The sequence below is a fragment of the Colossoma macropomum genome, unplaced genomic scaffold (genome assembly GCF_904425465.1).
Source record: "Colossoma macropomum unplaced genomic scaffold, Colossoma_macropomum, whole genome shotgun sequence".
In the NCBI taxonomy this organism is placed as follows: domain Eukaryota; kingdom Metazoa; phylum Chordata; class Actinopteri; order Characiformes; family Serrasalmidae; genus Colossoma; species Colossoma macropomum.
In genome coordinates, this window is record NW_023494810.1 from 2,272,598 (window position 1) to 2,286,951 (window position 14,354).

General features: G+C 40.6%; 1 protein-coding gene across 3 annotated transcripts in view; it reads right to left on the reverse strand.

Moving 5' to 3' along the window:
* The window catches only part of arhgef10la (Rho guanine nucleotide exchange factor (GEF) 10-like a), a 310,750-nt gene that overhangs the window by 100,302 nt on the left and 196,094 nt on the right, over positions 1-14,354 (reverse strand). For all 3 annotated transcript variants that reach the window (XM_036559119.1, XM_036559118.1, XM_036559117.1), the window contains one exon: positions 4,663-4,784. In XM_036559119.1, coding sequence (XP_036415012.1) covers positions 4,663-4,784 — 122 coding nt within the window. The remainder of the gene's footprint in view (positions 1-4,662; positions 4,785-14,354) is intronic.

A 14,354-nucleotide genomic window follows, 5' to 3' on the forward strand; every position in this document is an offset into this window, starting at 1 on the left:
CCAACAGCCAGGTTTGGATTCTATACTTAATGCTGTGGGTTGGGTCAGACTCGATCAGAGAATGTTCTTGTAAGGCAGCTTCCAAGACAGGAGAAAGAAATGTTTAGAGGCCGTTGGCATGGAATATTCAGTCCTCCCAGGGGCTGTAGCATTTAGAAAGAATTTTGTCAGGCTACATCCAGGTTCAGACAGAATATAATTGGCCTATATCCAGGTACAGATTCTAAACTTGATGCGGTGGAACTGGTCAGATATGGCCCGATAATGTTCCCAGACTGTTTCCAGATCAAAAAATCTGATTAAAGCTCTTTAATGGATGCATAATGATGTAACAGAATATCACACTAAAAGCAAAGAACCAGCAATCAGGCTCTCCTCTGGATGTGTTAATTTCATTCTGTGTAGCATTATCAAAATCTTGGCAGGTTTAGAAGTGGGGCACATCTTCCCTGTTGGACTAGCTGAGGGATGGAAAGAGATCTGCACCAGCAGAGACAACCCTGTCATCAATTATCTCTTATTCCTACCAAGTCCGCCTACAACCAATACGATGCTTGCAGGCAAATGTGTAGAATCCATGTACCTCGGGTGACCTCCAGATACTCAAGCTACATTATTCAACTTAATTTAGTTTAATTTTAACATGCTTCTTCCAACAGGCATTGCCCCAAAGCAGCTTTCCAGAAATGTGGGTCTAGCCCCCTAGTGAGAGTCACCAAGGCCTTCAATAGCAGGAAAAGCTCCCTAAGAAAATGACAGAAAAACACTGAGTCCCAAAAGAAGAACCCATTCTCATCTGTGCTGCACTGCGCTAGTGCAGTCAGGATACAAGGAATAAAAGTTTACAAGGAAGGGATCATATCATCACTTGGATCATACAGAGGAAAAATCCAGGAGATAAAACGACTGTCAAAAATCCGGTGGACCAACTCCCAAGTGGCGCAACCGTCTAAGCGTTGGCCCTATCACCACGATATCATGAGTTTGACCCCTGGTGATGTTACAGCCGTCCTTGGCCGGGAGTCCATGAGAGCACAATTGGCCTCGCTCTCTGGGTGGGTAGGATGGCCCCCCGTCTCCCCCCATCACTCAATGTGATGCTAGTCAGCGCAGGCGTCTGTTAGCTGATGTAAAAGATCTGCCGGTTGGCGCCTCCGATCGTTTTTGGCTGTCCATGATGGGGTGGTGCTCTACAGGTCTCGGAGGAAGCCTGTGCTAGCCTTCGCCCTCCTAGTATCATGTGACTAGGGGAGTCCTAACAAATGGGTGGAATTGGAGACGACTAAACTGCGGGAGAAAATTGGGGAAAAAATACAAATCTGGTGGACTGCATTATTTTAGAACTGGAAGAGGAAATGGCCTCTTGTAAATCTTGGTCTTTAGTCTTGGTTCAACATCCCTACAACACAGAAGTTCCCTTTCCCTGCACTAATGGATCCTTTGCCAAGTAAGGCAGCTTACAAAGCTAGAGAAAGAAATGTTTCGAGGCATTGGCATGGAGAAATTCAAGCCTCCCAGGGGCAGCAGCAGGCACGGGGTGAGTTTGGAGACGGAAAAAGAAGGAGGTGGGAGAGGGAAGAAGGGAGAGAAGAAGAGAGAGAGTGCGATAGAGAGGGTGCAGACGACTAAGTCTTCCCTCTAGCCTCTTCTGCATGGAGGGATTACAGTCATTCATTCTAAACCCACCTTCTCTCCGCAAGAACGTGTACCTTTCATGAGCCTGGCTCACAGTAATCCACACTTACCTCCTTTCCTCCTCAGTAAAGACATAGATACACAAACCGTCATTCATGATGCTATTGTCTGCCCCTCGCTAGAGCGGATTTGCACGGCGATCTGTTAGCGGTGACCCCAACCACCACAGAATTAATGTTGGATGTGGCCTTATTTGAGGTTGCTGAGGTGCAGCACGTTAGGGATCATTTTCAAATCTTTCACAGTCATGAATGCAGCATGTAGTGAATTTGTTAACTGGCTCAGGCCTTTTCATGCTCTTCAGAGGAGAGATGGTGTCCAGCATGCACATATAGTAAAAAAGCTTGGGATACACCCACTCAGTAGAAGGGCTGACCTTATTTTTACTATTTGAAAGTATTGAAAACATATATTATGTAGTCACAAATAAGGTTAAAGAAGTGTACATTATTTAAAGTATCCCAAAAGTGTCGCTTTGCCTTGATGCATCTTTCTACACTATTGGCATTCTCTCAAGCAGCTTTGTGAGGCGCCATCTGTGATGCTTTTCCAACAGGCTCGAAAAACATATGCTGACTACATTTGGGAGGGGAGAGGGGAGGGGTATAAAAAAGGACACTGTATATATATATATATATATATATATATATATATATATACACACACAGATCAGGCATAACATTATGACCACCTCCTTGTTTCTACACTCATTGTCCATTTTATCAGCTCCACTTACTATATAGGTGCACTTTGTAGTTCTACAGTTACAGACTGTAGTCCATCTGTTTCTCTGCATACTTTGTTAGCCCCCTTTTACCCTGTTCTTCAGTGGTCAGGACCCCCATGGACCCTCACAGAGCAGGTACTATTTGGGTGGTGGATCATTCTCAGCACTGCAGTAACACTGACGTGGTGGTGGTGTGTTAGTGTGTGTTGTGCTGGTCAGAGTGGATCAGACACAGAAGGCTGTGTCTGATCCACTCAGATCCACACAGAAGGTTTTTTTTTAAATCTCATCGACCCATATTTTATTCACAATAGAACATAGAACACATATCAGTGATATTATGTACTGTAGATGGTGGGATATCCAAAGTTATCACAATTTTATGTTGAGGAACATTTTTCTGAAATTGTTCCACAATTTTTAGACCCAGTTTTTGGCAGATTGGTGAACCTCTGCCCGTCTTTTGCTTCTGAGACACTCTGCCTCTCTAAAATGCTCTTTTTATACTCAGTCATGTGAGTTAGTTGCAAATTGCTTCTCCAGCTGTTTTTTATTAGTACCACTTACTTTTACAGCCTTTCGTTGCCCCTGTCCAATTTTTTTGAGATGCGGTGCTGCCGTCACGTTCTAAATGAGTTAATATTTTTCATGAAATGGTAAAATGTCTCACTTTCAGTGTCTGATATGTGTTCTATGTTCTATTGTGAATAAAATATGGGTCTATAGATTTACAAATCATTGCATTCTGTTTTAATTTACATTTATTTACATTTTACACAGCGTCCCAACATTTTGTATGTATTTTGAGTATTACTTCATACACTAGCCTGCCATTAGCTGTCCATAACTGTGGTCCAATATGTTTATTACATGTCCCACTGTGCAATCTTTGCCAATATTCTGTGGAAAACTGTGCAACACTAGCTAAGTTCATGTGTTAAAAGTCAGATTATACCTTTTTCTGGTGGCTTGAAATGCAAAAAAATAAATAAATAAAACAGACTGCATTTTGTATTTTGTTTTTTTTTTTTTTACCAATTATGGGGTTTTGCAACTATTCAAATTATACTAAAATGGTAGGAATTTATTGCCTGAAAAAAACAGTAGAAAAAACAGCATTAATGATGAAGGAGCCCATTCTCCAAAATAAACGGTAAGCTTGAGATAAGCAGGTTCATTTTTCTGCCCATTACATGTTACCTAGCTGCACCATTTCAAGGTGGTGAACTGAATTTTTCAGTTATCACTTGATAACTGAAGGCTGGTCCAGGCTAACGTATGTGAGCTAATATGTAATGTAATCAATAAAGTTATCATCTTCACGCTCTATCTCTTTCTCTCTCAGCAGTGGTCACAAAAATTGGACCAAAAATTGTACAGTAAAAACCTGCCATTATGCATCAACTTTACTACATATATTCATCTTAGACACCAATGCAAATCATTTCAGCACAAGTCTTTAGATCGTAAACATCTTGAAGATTATGAAAAACATACGATTCAATCAGGCGTTTCTGAAATTTTGACTGGAAGTTTGAAAGTAGTGATGCTGAAAAAGTCTTGGCCGAGGTTGCGGCTCCTGCAGATGGAAGCCTCCCTCGGCCCTCGCTTCCTGTCTGTTGAGTTGCAGCAAGGAAGCTTAATTTAATGCCAGCCTATTGATTTATGCTCGGGTGTCCCACAGTCATTAAGGTAATTGCATGATCACTTTATAACATCCTCCCGCGGTGGCAGTGGTAATTTGGCACCTCAACCTGTTATGCCGGGGCAGGTCCCATAACTATGTTAGGACTGAAAATCTAGTCCAAAATATCATCTTCCAGACAGTACAAATTGATTTTGCACCTTTTTGACTGACTCCGAAACCCTTTTAGGCTGCCTCTTACCCGGGTTCACTGTTTGATCTATGAAAGGCCCACCAGTCTTAACAGCCACTATCGATCGCCACTCTCCTCCTCCAGCAAGCTGGACTTGAGAAGGTTCTGTGTCACCTTATAATTTCCCCAATGTTCTCGCTCACACTTTTACAGGCTGTGGTCCGACCGCACCTTCAGAGGTTGTGGTGCACAAGAATTTCAATTTCCTCAGGTGAGAAATGACTGAATGCGGTACAGTGCAATTCTTTGTCTTGGAGCCATTCGTCTCGAAAACAAGAACCATAAGTTTCCAATCCATTAAAAGTTAAGAAAGTTTGAGTTAAACTTACGACTCTTGCGAGTTCGATATTGGCGATTGCTAACCTTGCGGTCCTGGGCTTTTGAGGTAAAGACCGGCATACGGCAGGCCAGCAGTGGACACCAGAAGGGAGTCTTCGTTCTACCGTCATCTTCTGCAGGGATCCAGCCTGGTGTGTTCTCCTCCCCTTGAAAGAGGGAAAGTGATTTTAAACTACACAGAGTAAACATCTCTGTAGTAGACCAGTTAGAAGACTTCTGAAACCAGTGAAACCATTAATCAGACAAGAACACAAACAAACAAACAAAAAAAAACACATTCACAAAATACAGAATCTTAATCACTTTCTAGGCAAAAAACAATTTGCAAACACAAGAAATTCATTTTGGTGAAAATGGCGTTTACATCAATACATAACACAAACAGCAAACAAATAAATACAATGCACTACAAAGGAAATACGCTTTATGATAGTATAAACTGTGGTAACACTGAGAAAACGTCTTTTTTTCAGGGATGGACATTTCAGACAAACTTGACATTAAAAATTAAAAAAAAATTGACATTTTGAATATCACATAGGACTCTTAACCCTTTAAATAGCCAGGGCGTACCAGTTAGTCCAAAGTTTTGTGACACACTTCTATAACCTAATAATAGTTCAGCCAGTTTAAACTAAAGTCCCTGTAGTTACTGAATAATAAGACTTAGTGTGTAATAAGCGTGGGATTTTGAGGGGTTAAGATCATAAGCTACAGCACAACACAGTATATGATGTGCAGCCAGAAATGCAGATAAAAAGGACACATACTAATGCTTTTTAGTTGCTGTGTGGTGCTTTTCCTTCAGTATGTGGTAAACTTCAGCCGGCTGCAGTAGTCTTTCTATTGGCTTTTCCCAAAGTTCCCACAGTGGGTGTTTTTGCTTGTACACTAACATGATATATTTCCAAATTCATCAAAAGTAAGACTGTGAGTGTGCAGATATGTGCTGTATCTTTGTCGGACATGCAGTAAGAGAACAACTGTTGTAATTCCCAACTTAAAATAAGCAGGATTTCAGAAGCGAACCAATTCTAATCTGTGATCAAAATAGCACAACACCTGGTGTAGCAGTACAAACCATCCAGTTAAAGAAAGAAATCACATGGTCAGCAGCTTAGCCCTAAAAGATTACCTTAGACACCTTAAATGATGTGCAGTTGCATGCAAAAGTTTGAATACCCCTGGTCATATCATGTTTGGATGACTATCACGTCGTCTTTAGTGAACAAAATTAAATACGGCATTTTTCTTCAAATTTTAGTACTGATATTTATTTCAGTAACATTCAGCATATGATTATGCATTCTCTGTAGAGGATATGTTACTTATTTTCACAAAATACATAAAACATGTACTGCACGATAGTCCAATATGCACGTGATTAGACTTACAATGCTTGGTATGCATGATTTAGGCAATTTCATAATTACGTATTAACAATTTTGCCCAATCCCAGCCCATGATTAATCCATATGACTGAAATGATACAGCGATTGTTCATGTTTGAGATAAAAAATTACTGATCTGCTCCCTTAAGTTGGTGTTTAATTCACTAATTCACACAGAAGTCCTTTAATAATGAACACAATGTGAATAGAGCCTCACATTAAGCTTCTTCTTTTAACAACTCAATTCCGTACTTACGCCCATTGAATGACTAAGGAAGTTTGTATGGAAGGAAGAATGTTTTTGGAACTCTTGCATGTGAGCGAGCGAGAAAAGGAGATGCTGGCCTGTCAGCATGGGTTTCTCACTGTAACACAGTTCTAGGCCTTTCACCAGGGCTGGGACCTGATCCCAAAAACAAACCTCATTTCCAGGCATTCGGCAATCTAGAGTTGACACCAAAGCTTTGGACACACAGTGGCGTTCAAGTTTGCCCACACCGGCACATACAAGCAGAGTGAGACATTCTGCCCTCACTGTGTAGAACAGTGGTGTCAAACTCAACCACTATAAAGGCCTTATTAAAAATCTCAACAAATCTGTTGGCCAGCTGTGTTTATTTTATTTTTACTTAACATTTTGACCCCAAATGGAATGGCAAAAAAGGGCACTGATTTCTTGAACAAGATATTTTAAATAAAAACAAATTGATTTATGTAAAACGATAGACTACATTAGCTGCAGATACCTCTTATATATTCCCAATGCACAGCGGGTAAAACTGCCCATTCACTTGAACCAGATGCCTTTTTTTTGTTTGTTTGTTGTTGTGCTGTCCCATAGATCATTTTTAGGGAGGGGTTGTAGTGCATGCTGGGAACTGTAGTGCAGCTCATGGTGAAATGGGCTAATATTAATAGAAAATTAAAATCATTTTGCGGGCCAAATAGGATTGTGTCACAGGCCTGACTTGGCCCGTGGGCCTGTGTTTGACACATGGGGTAGACAGTCTATCTGAAAAATACATAATCTAAAACATAAGCATTGATCGTCCAGGTTTGTTTTACTTTAGATAAAGTGGAAAAAAGTAAAATGCAAAATTTGTAATAAAAAAAAAAATTGGCTAACAAACAGCATTTGGTACAACCATCCTGCCTCCATTAGTCAGCAAGTTAATTTAGCTAGCGGGAATTTTCCAAATTTCCTTGCTCAAAGATCAAACATGCTTATTACTGTACTCTTTATTTTTGCCAGATGTCCTACTTTATGTCTTGATTTTTGGAATTGGAGCTTGTTGTGTGGAATCAACTCTTGGCATCAACACCATCGATTCCTGTCAGTCGGAATGACTCCAGAATTTCTGGAAAAAAACAGTCCTATCTCTCACACAGCTGTCATCGAAATGTTAAAGCTCTTTACCGATATTTCCGAAACACCATGCTCTAGAATGTCACCAATGCCTTGAATGGTGGGAAACGTACTTAACCTAAGAGCACTTTGATGCGGTATTCAGAACATTTCGTGTGATTTTGCATATTTAAGAAATGGGACAAACTTGGAATCTTCCACAAGAACATTCAAACAAGTACACAAAACTGAATATAACCATCTAAAATCACATATAACCCTGAGACAGGCCACCTGCTTCTTTCTTTAGACTAAATAGATAAAAAACTGTGACCAAAACATAAGCCACAGGTTCTACAGTATCCTCTGGTGAAGTCTAAAGTTCAGAGAGTTTTTTTTTTTCAGGTTAGAATAAAAAAAAAAACAATCAATCATTACTTCTGGCTCGTCCCTACACTCTCAGAAATAAAGGTTCGAAACTCAGTACCTTCAGTCAGGGAGCATAACTGAACCATAATCCACTGAAATGATATGTTCTAAGCTGTACTGACTCCACACACCCCGTCTCGTCTCCAGGACTTTATTTTACTGTTCTGTTTAAAACATTCGGTTATGAAAAGCTACAAATACGAACTTTTCACCTGGAAAAACTTATTTAAGGTTCACAATCAGACCTTAAAACCACTCTTGAACCTTTGAGGGAACATTTACATTGTTCGTACCTTAATGAACGAAACGTTCCTGCACAGAACCTTTATTTCTAACAGTGCACCCTGCATGACCGTTGACTAATCGGTGCTGCTCTAGAAGCGGATGCCCAGAGAGCTTCCAGGCAAATGAACCTCCTTGAGAAGCAACACTTCGCCAGGTGTCCGTCTCAGCATGCAAACCAGCAACCTCTGGATTTCAATTAATGAAGTCTAAACTCCGGTGGCACCAGCTACCTATGACTCTCCTTTCCAGCCGCTTTGACAGGTGTTTTCATTTACAAAAGCGAAAGGCCCAAGCCTGCCAGCATCCCCTCCATTCAGCACATCAGTAATTACCCATCATGAGTAACTAAAATGTTATTGTGCCTGCAATTAAACAGCTTGCATTCATTTACTCCCCGTGTCTTTCCACGCACATCAACATGCAATCAGCAACAGACATAACAATCAGAGGAATCCAAAATAAAAAAGAAAAACAACATCGTGGGATGTTAAACGGCTCATTTGGTTCGAAGGTGTGGAGAGCGCACCACTTCGTTTGACAGGAGAGTGTCGGGTCATCTTGCTGAGGTCAGAGAGGCAGACGTGGCGGAAGACTTAAGGGCCAATTAGCTTGAGTTTAGTCTAGCCGTCTCTGTTCCAGTTTAGATGGGTTTCATTTAGGAAGATGCGCACTCCAGTGAAAAAGTGTCAATTTAAGGAGTCTACATATCCGTGTAAGGGGGTTTAATGGCCTACACACCCTTAGGGGAAGTCTGCACTTTGATTTTGGTATCTTTTCTACGTCTCTCGCTCATCTGGAAGCAAAGTTAGTCTGATATCAATACAGGGAATGCACTGCATCAACAAACAATGGTAGACGTCATTTGTCCTCCCTTCCAATTAATCGCAAGACAATATTTTGTTAAAAGAAAAGTTTGTGAAGAAAACAAATGAACATGATTTATCACTTACCACAGATGCAGTCATTTAGCCGAGAAATGTGTGTTCTTTAGTTTACAAAGGGAGATGGAAATGTTGGTAACAAACATTGGACTGTTAGCAATCTAATCTGGGTAAACACCTGCCAATATTTAAATTTATTTGCTTCAAAAATCTATCAAAGACTACAGAAAAACAAGTTTAAAAAAGATTTAGTAAAATGGCATAAATAGACTATATTTAAACATTTTAGCTAGAATTGCAACTACATTATTAACCACATTACTGTCCCGCTTTGTAGTACTATGCTTTCAGATTGGACGGCTGGGCGTTGTACATCAAAACTACACATTTATTTGTTTTTAGCACAGTTAAGGCCTCATAACTGGAAGACACTTAGCTAGATGTCGCATCTCGAATAACGATAAGCTACAAAAAAGGTGATGTATAAACAAAACAAAGAAATCTAGGTGTAGCACAGTATATTTGAATTGAGCATGATATACACTGTTAGAAATAAAGGTTCTGCGCAGGTACATTTTTCTTTAATCAAGGTATAAACAGTGTAAATGTTCCCTCAAAGGTACAACAGTGGTTTTAAGGTCTGATTGTGAACCTTAAATAAGTTTTTCCAGGTGAAAAGTTCGTATTTGTACCTTTTCATAACCGAATGTTTTAAACAGAACAGTAAAATAAAGTCCTGGAGACGAGACGGGGTGTGTGGAGTCAGTACAGCTTAGAACATATCATTTCAGTGGATTATGGTTCAGTTATGTTCCCTGACTAAAGGTACTGAGATGAACCCTTGAGGGTCCCACCCCAGTGACAAGAGGGGAACTGCCCCAGTGACAGTTTAGTACCTTTATTTCTGAAAGTGAATGATAAACATGGAAAAACTCAAGGGTTATGGGTTACATGACCAACTTCCACAAGCGACTCAAGTTATTTGGTGCTGCAGGAATTGGTTGCGTTTTTGGTCAGACATCTTTTTAGGCCGTCTTCAATGCTGATTTGTTCAAGTTCTGGAATCAACAGTTCCTACTCCCCACAGCAGAGACACTCCACCTCAGCTGGCATCACCTGGCAACTGCCACAAGTACACCATTAAGTTCCTGTCACAGAGGGAGTTCCAGGTGTGCCTGGTGAGTCACTGTTGGGTTCAGCATCCAGCTGACACATTTCTTCAATGTGAGGCTCATTGGCTGTGTTTACATGCAAATACTTTTGCCCGTCCAACTGAATACATTCTGATTACAGATTCAGACTGAGGTGTTTATTTTCACTCTATTCAACAATCTGATGGAAAATCTCTGTTTACATGCTCACTACAAGAAATCAGATCCAAAATGATGCGCATGCGTAGAGAACCACTTAGTGCAGACATTACCATGACAACCAGCATCACGTGAGTCCAGTCAGAGTGAGATGAGCAGCAGTGAGCAGCGCTTGTGTTTTTGATTGCTTTAAAACGACGTCAGACTCAGGAAAACGTCCTTCACGTCCTTATTAAAGAAGGCAGAAAGGAGGCAGAGAGGAAGACGTTTTTTGTGTTGTGGCCGCCATATTTGGGACTGAATTTTTGGCGTCGTTGCTCCACACGACATAACTAAAATTCTTCTTCCTAATTTGGAAGAGAAAAACATTCCTCGACAGTGTCGATAAAATAGGCTGTGATCCTCATACAGTTTCCCCTGAACTCCTGATCAAACTTAAACTGGCGGAAAAGCTACCAAATCTGTGTTTTCCTGATATTTATATTGATCTCATACTCAGCCCCTCCCCCTATTCTGGAGAGTCTCTCACAGCATTTAAAAGCCCCTAACGGAGCTGCAGACAGCCGGTATAACTTCACTCTCTATTTCTGGAGATTTAAATGACGTTTGAATGGAGAAACATAAGCGTTAAATATCAGACTGAATGTCATGGGTCGGAAAACGACGTCGTGTTTCGACAGACGTGATTCTGTAAGTTTGCTAGTTCAGTTAGTTCAGAGTTCAGCTCCAGTCCTGAAACCCCTGCACTGCATAACTGTGGTTTCCTGGTTAAAATATCTGATATTATTTGCTAATTAATCCCTTCTTGAGCTGAACGAGGTGTGAACAGCAGAGAAACACTAAACTATACAGTGCAGCGGCTCCAAACCTGGAGTGAAAACACTGAATTTAAGGTCTGTGTGTGTCTCGTCTTTCGGCTTCTGTCGCATCTTGCAGGTGAATCATTCACAAAGCACAGCAGATTGAAGGCATCGTGCAGCGCAGTCGCTCCCTGATTCGGTCCTCAAATGGTGGCGTCTATACAGTGTGATGTCACACAAAACGTGAGAATAGACTAAAGTAAGTCATACGTTGTTCTAAACCACATTGATTTGTTTTCATGAAACAATTGAAGATCTGCATGTATTTTCAGTGAGTTGAGAGGAGTTTCTAGGCATGTTTTGATGAAGGTGCATGAAGAGGACATGCATCTCCTACTTAAAACTAAAAAAGCACATTTCAGCTATCAAAAATGTCTCGGCTGATTGGCTGCATCTGTGATAAATCTATTCCTTTAAGCAGGTCTAGTAAAACAAATTTTGAGGCTAATGGCATAGAATTTGCTACTCTCTAAGTCCCCCTTTCAATAGTTTCATCCAAGCAATGAGTCTTTTAATCTAAAAGCTTTGATACAAAGAATGATTCTCCTGGGTAAAAACGCATGCAAACTATAAAAGCGTCACTTGTAGAGAACGAGACAGGGCTGCTGAAGGACACAGTAAAAGGTTTTAAAGCGCACGCAGAAAAAAAAAAAAAATCCGACCATCCTTTTAAACGATGGCGTGACTCAGATCAAGCCCAGTGACGACTGGAGTTCAAAGCATAGCAAATATGCACATCCTCTTCAAAATTACTGCCTAATTAATATCTTTATTAAAGAATTCCTTGGTGTAGCTGAATATACAACCGCATCACTGCCCTTGATATGACCTTACAGTCCTGAGTCACAATCGCATGAATTTGAAAACATTATTTTTTAATGTGCACTGGAATGCAGATTAGCTCCAGAGGGTGGTGGCCAATGACACTTGCCGCACTTCTCTTGATCACATTGGTAAAGTTGTTTTGGAGCAAGGACAGAACACAGGATAAATGCAAACTAATTTTCTTTGCTCTGCATCTTCAATTCGCTGCCATAGATGCGAGTCACTGTAATTCCGTGCCTCATAGGTGTGAATGTAAGTAGTTAGCGAAGAACAGAAGAATCATCATTCAGACGAAAGTGAAGGAAGGACACTGCGATGAACACCTATGTCATATACTTTGATGCCTGACCTACTGATACTGAGGCATCTCACGACTGCTCTCATGTTGCGTAATGGTTAGGGCCTGCTGAGAGGTTCATCTGAAAGCATTTGAAAAAGGGTGGTACTTGTGAATAACTGCAGAGCTACAAGGCTAATGTAGATACAGAAAGCTTAGATCATGTAGTATTAGATACAATTAGTATTATGCAAACTGCATGTCTGAGTTATCACACACCTGCCTCGAAACATTTTTGTTCTTATGCAGTTTTAAAAACTTGCTTGTGGGTTCTGAGACTGTACAACAGAAACAGACAAAAGTGCATCTAATATCTTTAAAACTCAAGTCTCTGAGGAGTCCAAGTCGAGACTCAGGTCTCTGAAGTACAAGTCAGACACAAGAGCTGGGTGTCTGAGATGGGAGACAGAGTCAAGACTCCAAGTTAAGCATGGAGTCTCTAAGGTGCAGGTCCAACTCAAGTCTCGAGTCTCTGAGGTGCAAGCCCGAGTCAAGTCTCGGGTCTCTGAAGTGCAAATCAGAGTCAAGAGTTTTTGAGATGTGAGTCCAAATCAAGGCTTGAGTCTCTGAGGTATGTGTCCAAGTCAAGTCTTGAATCTCTGAGGTGCGAGTCAGAGTTATTTAGTCCAGGTGCGAGTCACTTAAGTGCAAGTCAAGAACTAGGCTGAGGCAGTGACACAAGTGAGACTCAAGTCCCCATCTCTGGTCTTTAACTATGACATGTTTTTGTCCATTTTATAGAAAACAGCAGGTCTTACAAATACAACCACTTTTCCAAAAAAGTTGGGACACTGTACAGAATGTAAATAAAAATAGGATGCAATGATGTGCAAATAATGTAAACCATGTTTTTAAAGGAAAATACCACAAAGACAACATATCAAATGTTGAAACTGGGAAATTTTATTGTTTTTTGAAAAATATATGCACATTTTAAATTTGATGGCAGCAACATGTTCCAAAAAAGTTGGGACGGGGGCCTGTTTACCACTGTGTTTCATCACCTCTTCTTTTAACAACACTCTGTAAGTGTTTAGGAACTGAGGAGACACTGCTGTAGTTTAGAAAGTGAAATGTTTTCCTGTTCTTGTTTGATACAGGATTTCAGCTGCTCAACAGTTCAGGGTCTCCTTTGTCACATTTTTCATTTCATAATACGGCAAACGTTTTCAGTAGTGACAGGTCTGGACTGCAGGCAGGTCAGTTTAGCACCCGGAATCCTTTAATACAGAGCAATGCTGTTGTAATACATGCAGAATGTGGTTTGACATTGTCTTGCTGAAATAATCAAGGCCTTCCCTGAAAAAGACGTCGTCTGAAAGGCAGCATATGTTGCCAAAACGTGTATATATCATTCTGCATTTATCATATGTGCACTGATAACAAGCTGAGTGGTCTTCAGCCTGGAGGACACAGTGTCCATGATTTTCAAAAAGAAAAAGGACCACAGGACACTTTTCCACTTCCCCTCAGTCCATTTTAAATTATCTCGGGCCCAGAGAAGGTGGCAGCGTTTCTGGATCCTGTTTATATCTGGTTTCTTCTTTGTGTTTTAGAGTTGCATTTGTGGATGCAGCGACAAACTGTTTTCACAGACAGTGGTTTTCAGAAGTGTTTCTGAGCCCATGCAGTGATTTCCACTACAGAATCATGTCTGTTTTTAATGCAGTGCTGCCTGAAGGCCCAAAGATCACGGCCAGCAAATACTGGTTTTTGGCCTTGTCCCTTACATACAGAGATTTCTCCAGATTCTCTGAATCATTTAAAAAGTCCCAACTTTTTTTTGAAATGGGGTTGTACAAATGACATAAGTGAATGTTTTTTAAATGCACACTTTCCAAAACCAAAGCAACAAAAGTACCTTTTCTATGGCTGATAAAGTACAAATAGCATGTGCAGCTATTTGATGCGTATGTAACTGCGACGTGCAGCAATTCAGAGCATTTCACGTGAAAAAAGCCTTTTCAGCGTCGCTCCTTTCACTTTATTTTTGGAAAATTAAAAGCTGACCTTCAAGAATTTCAAACAGCTCTAATAAAAGTCCTGATGTTCT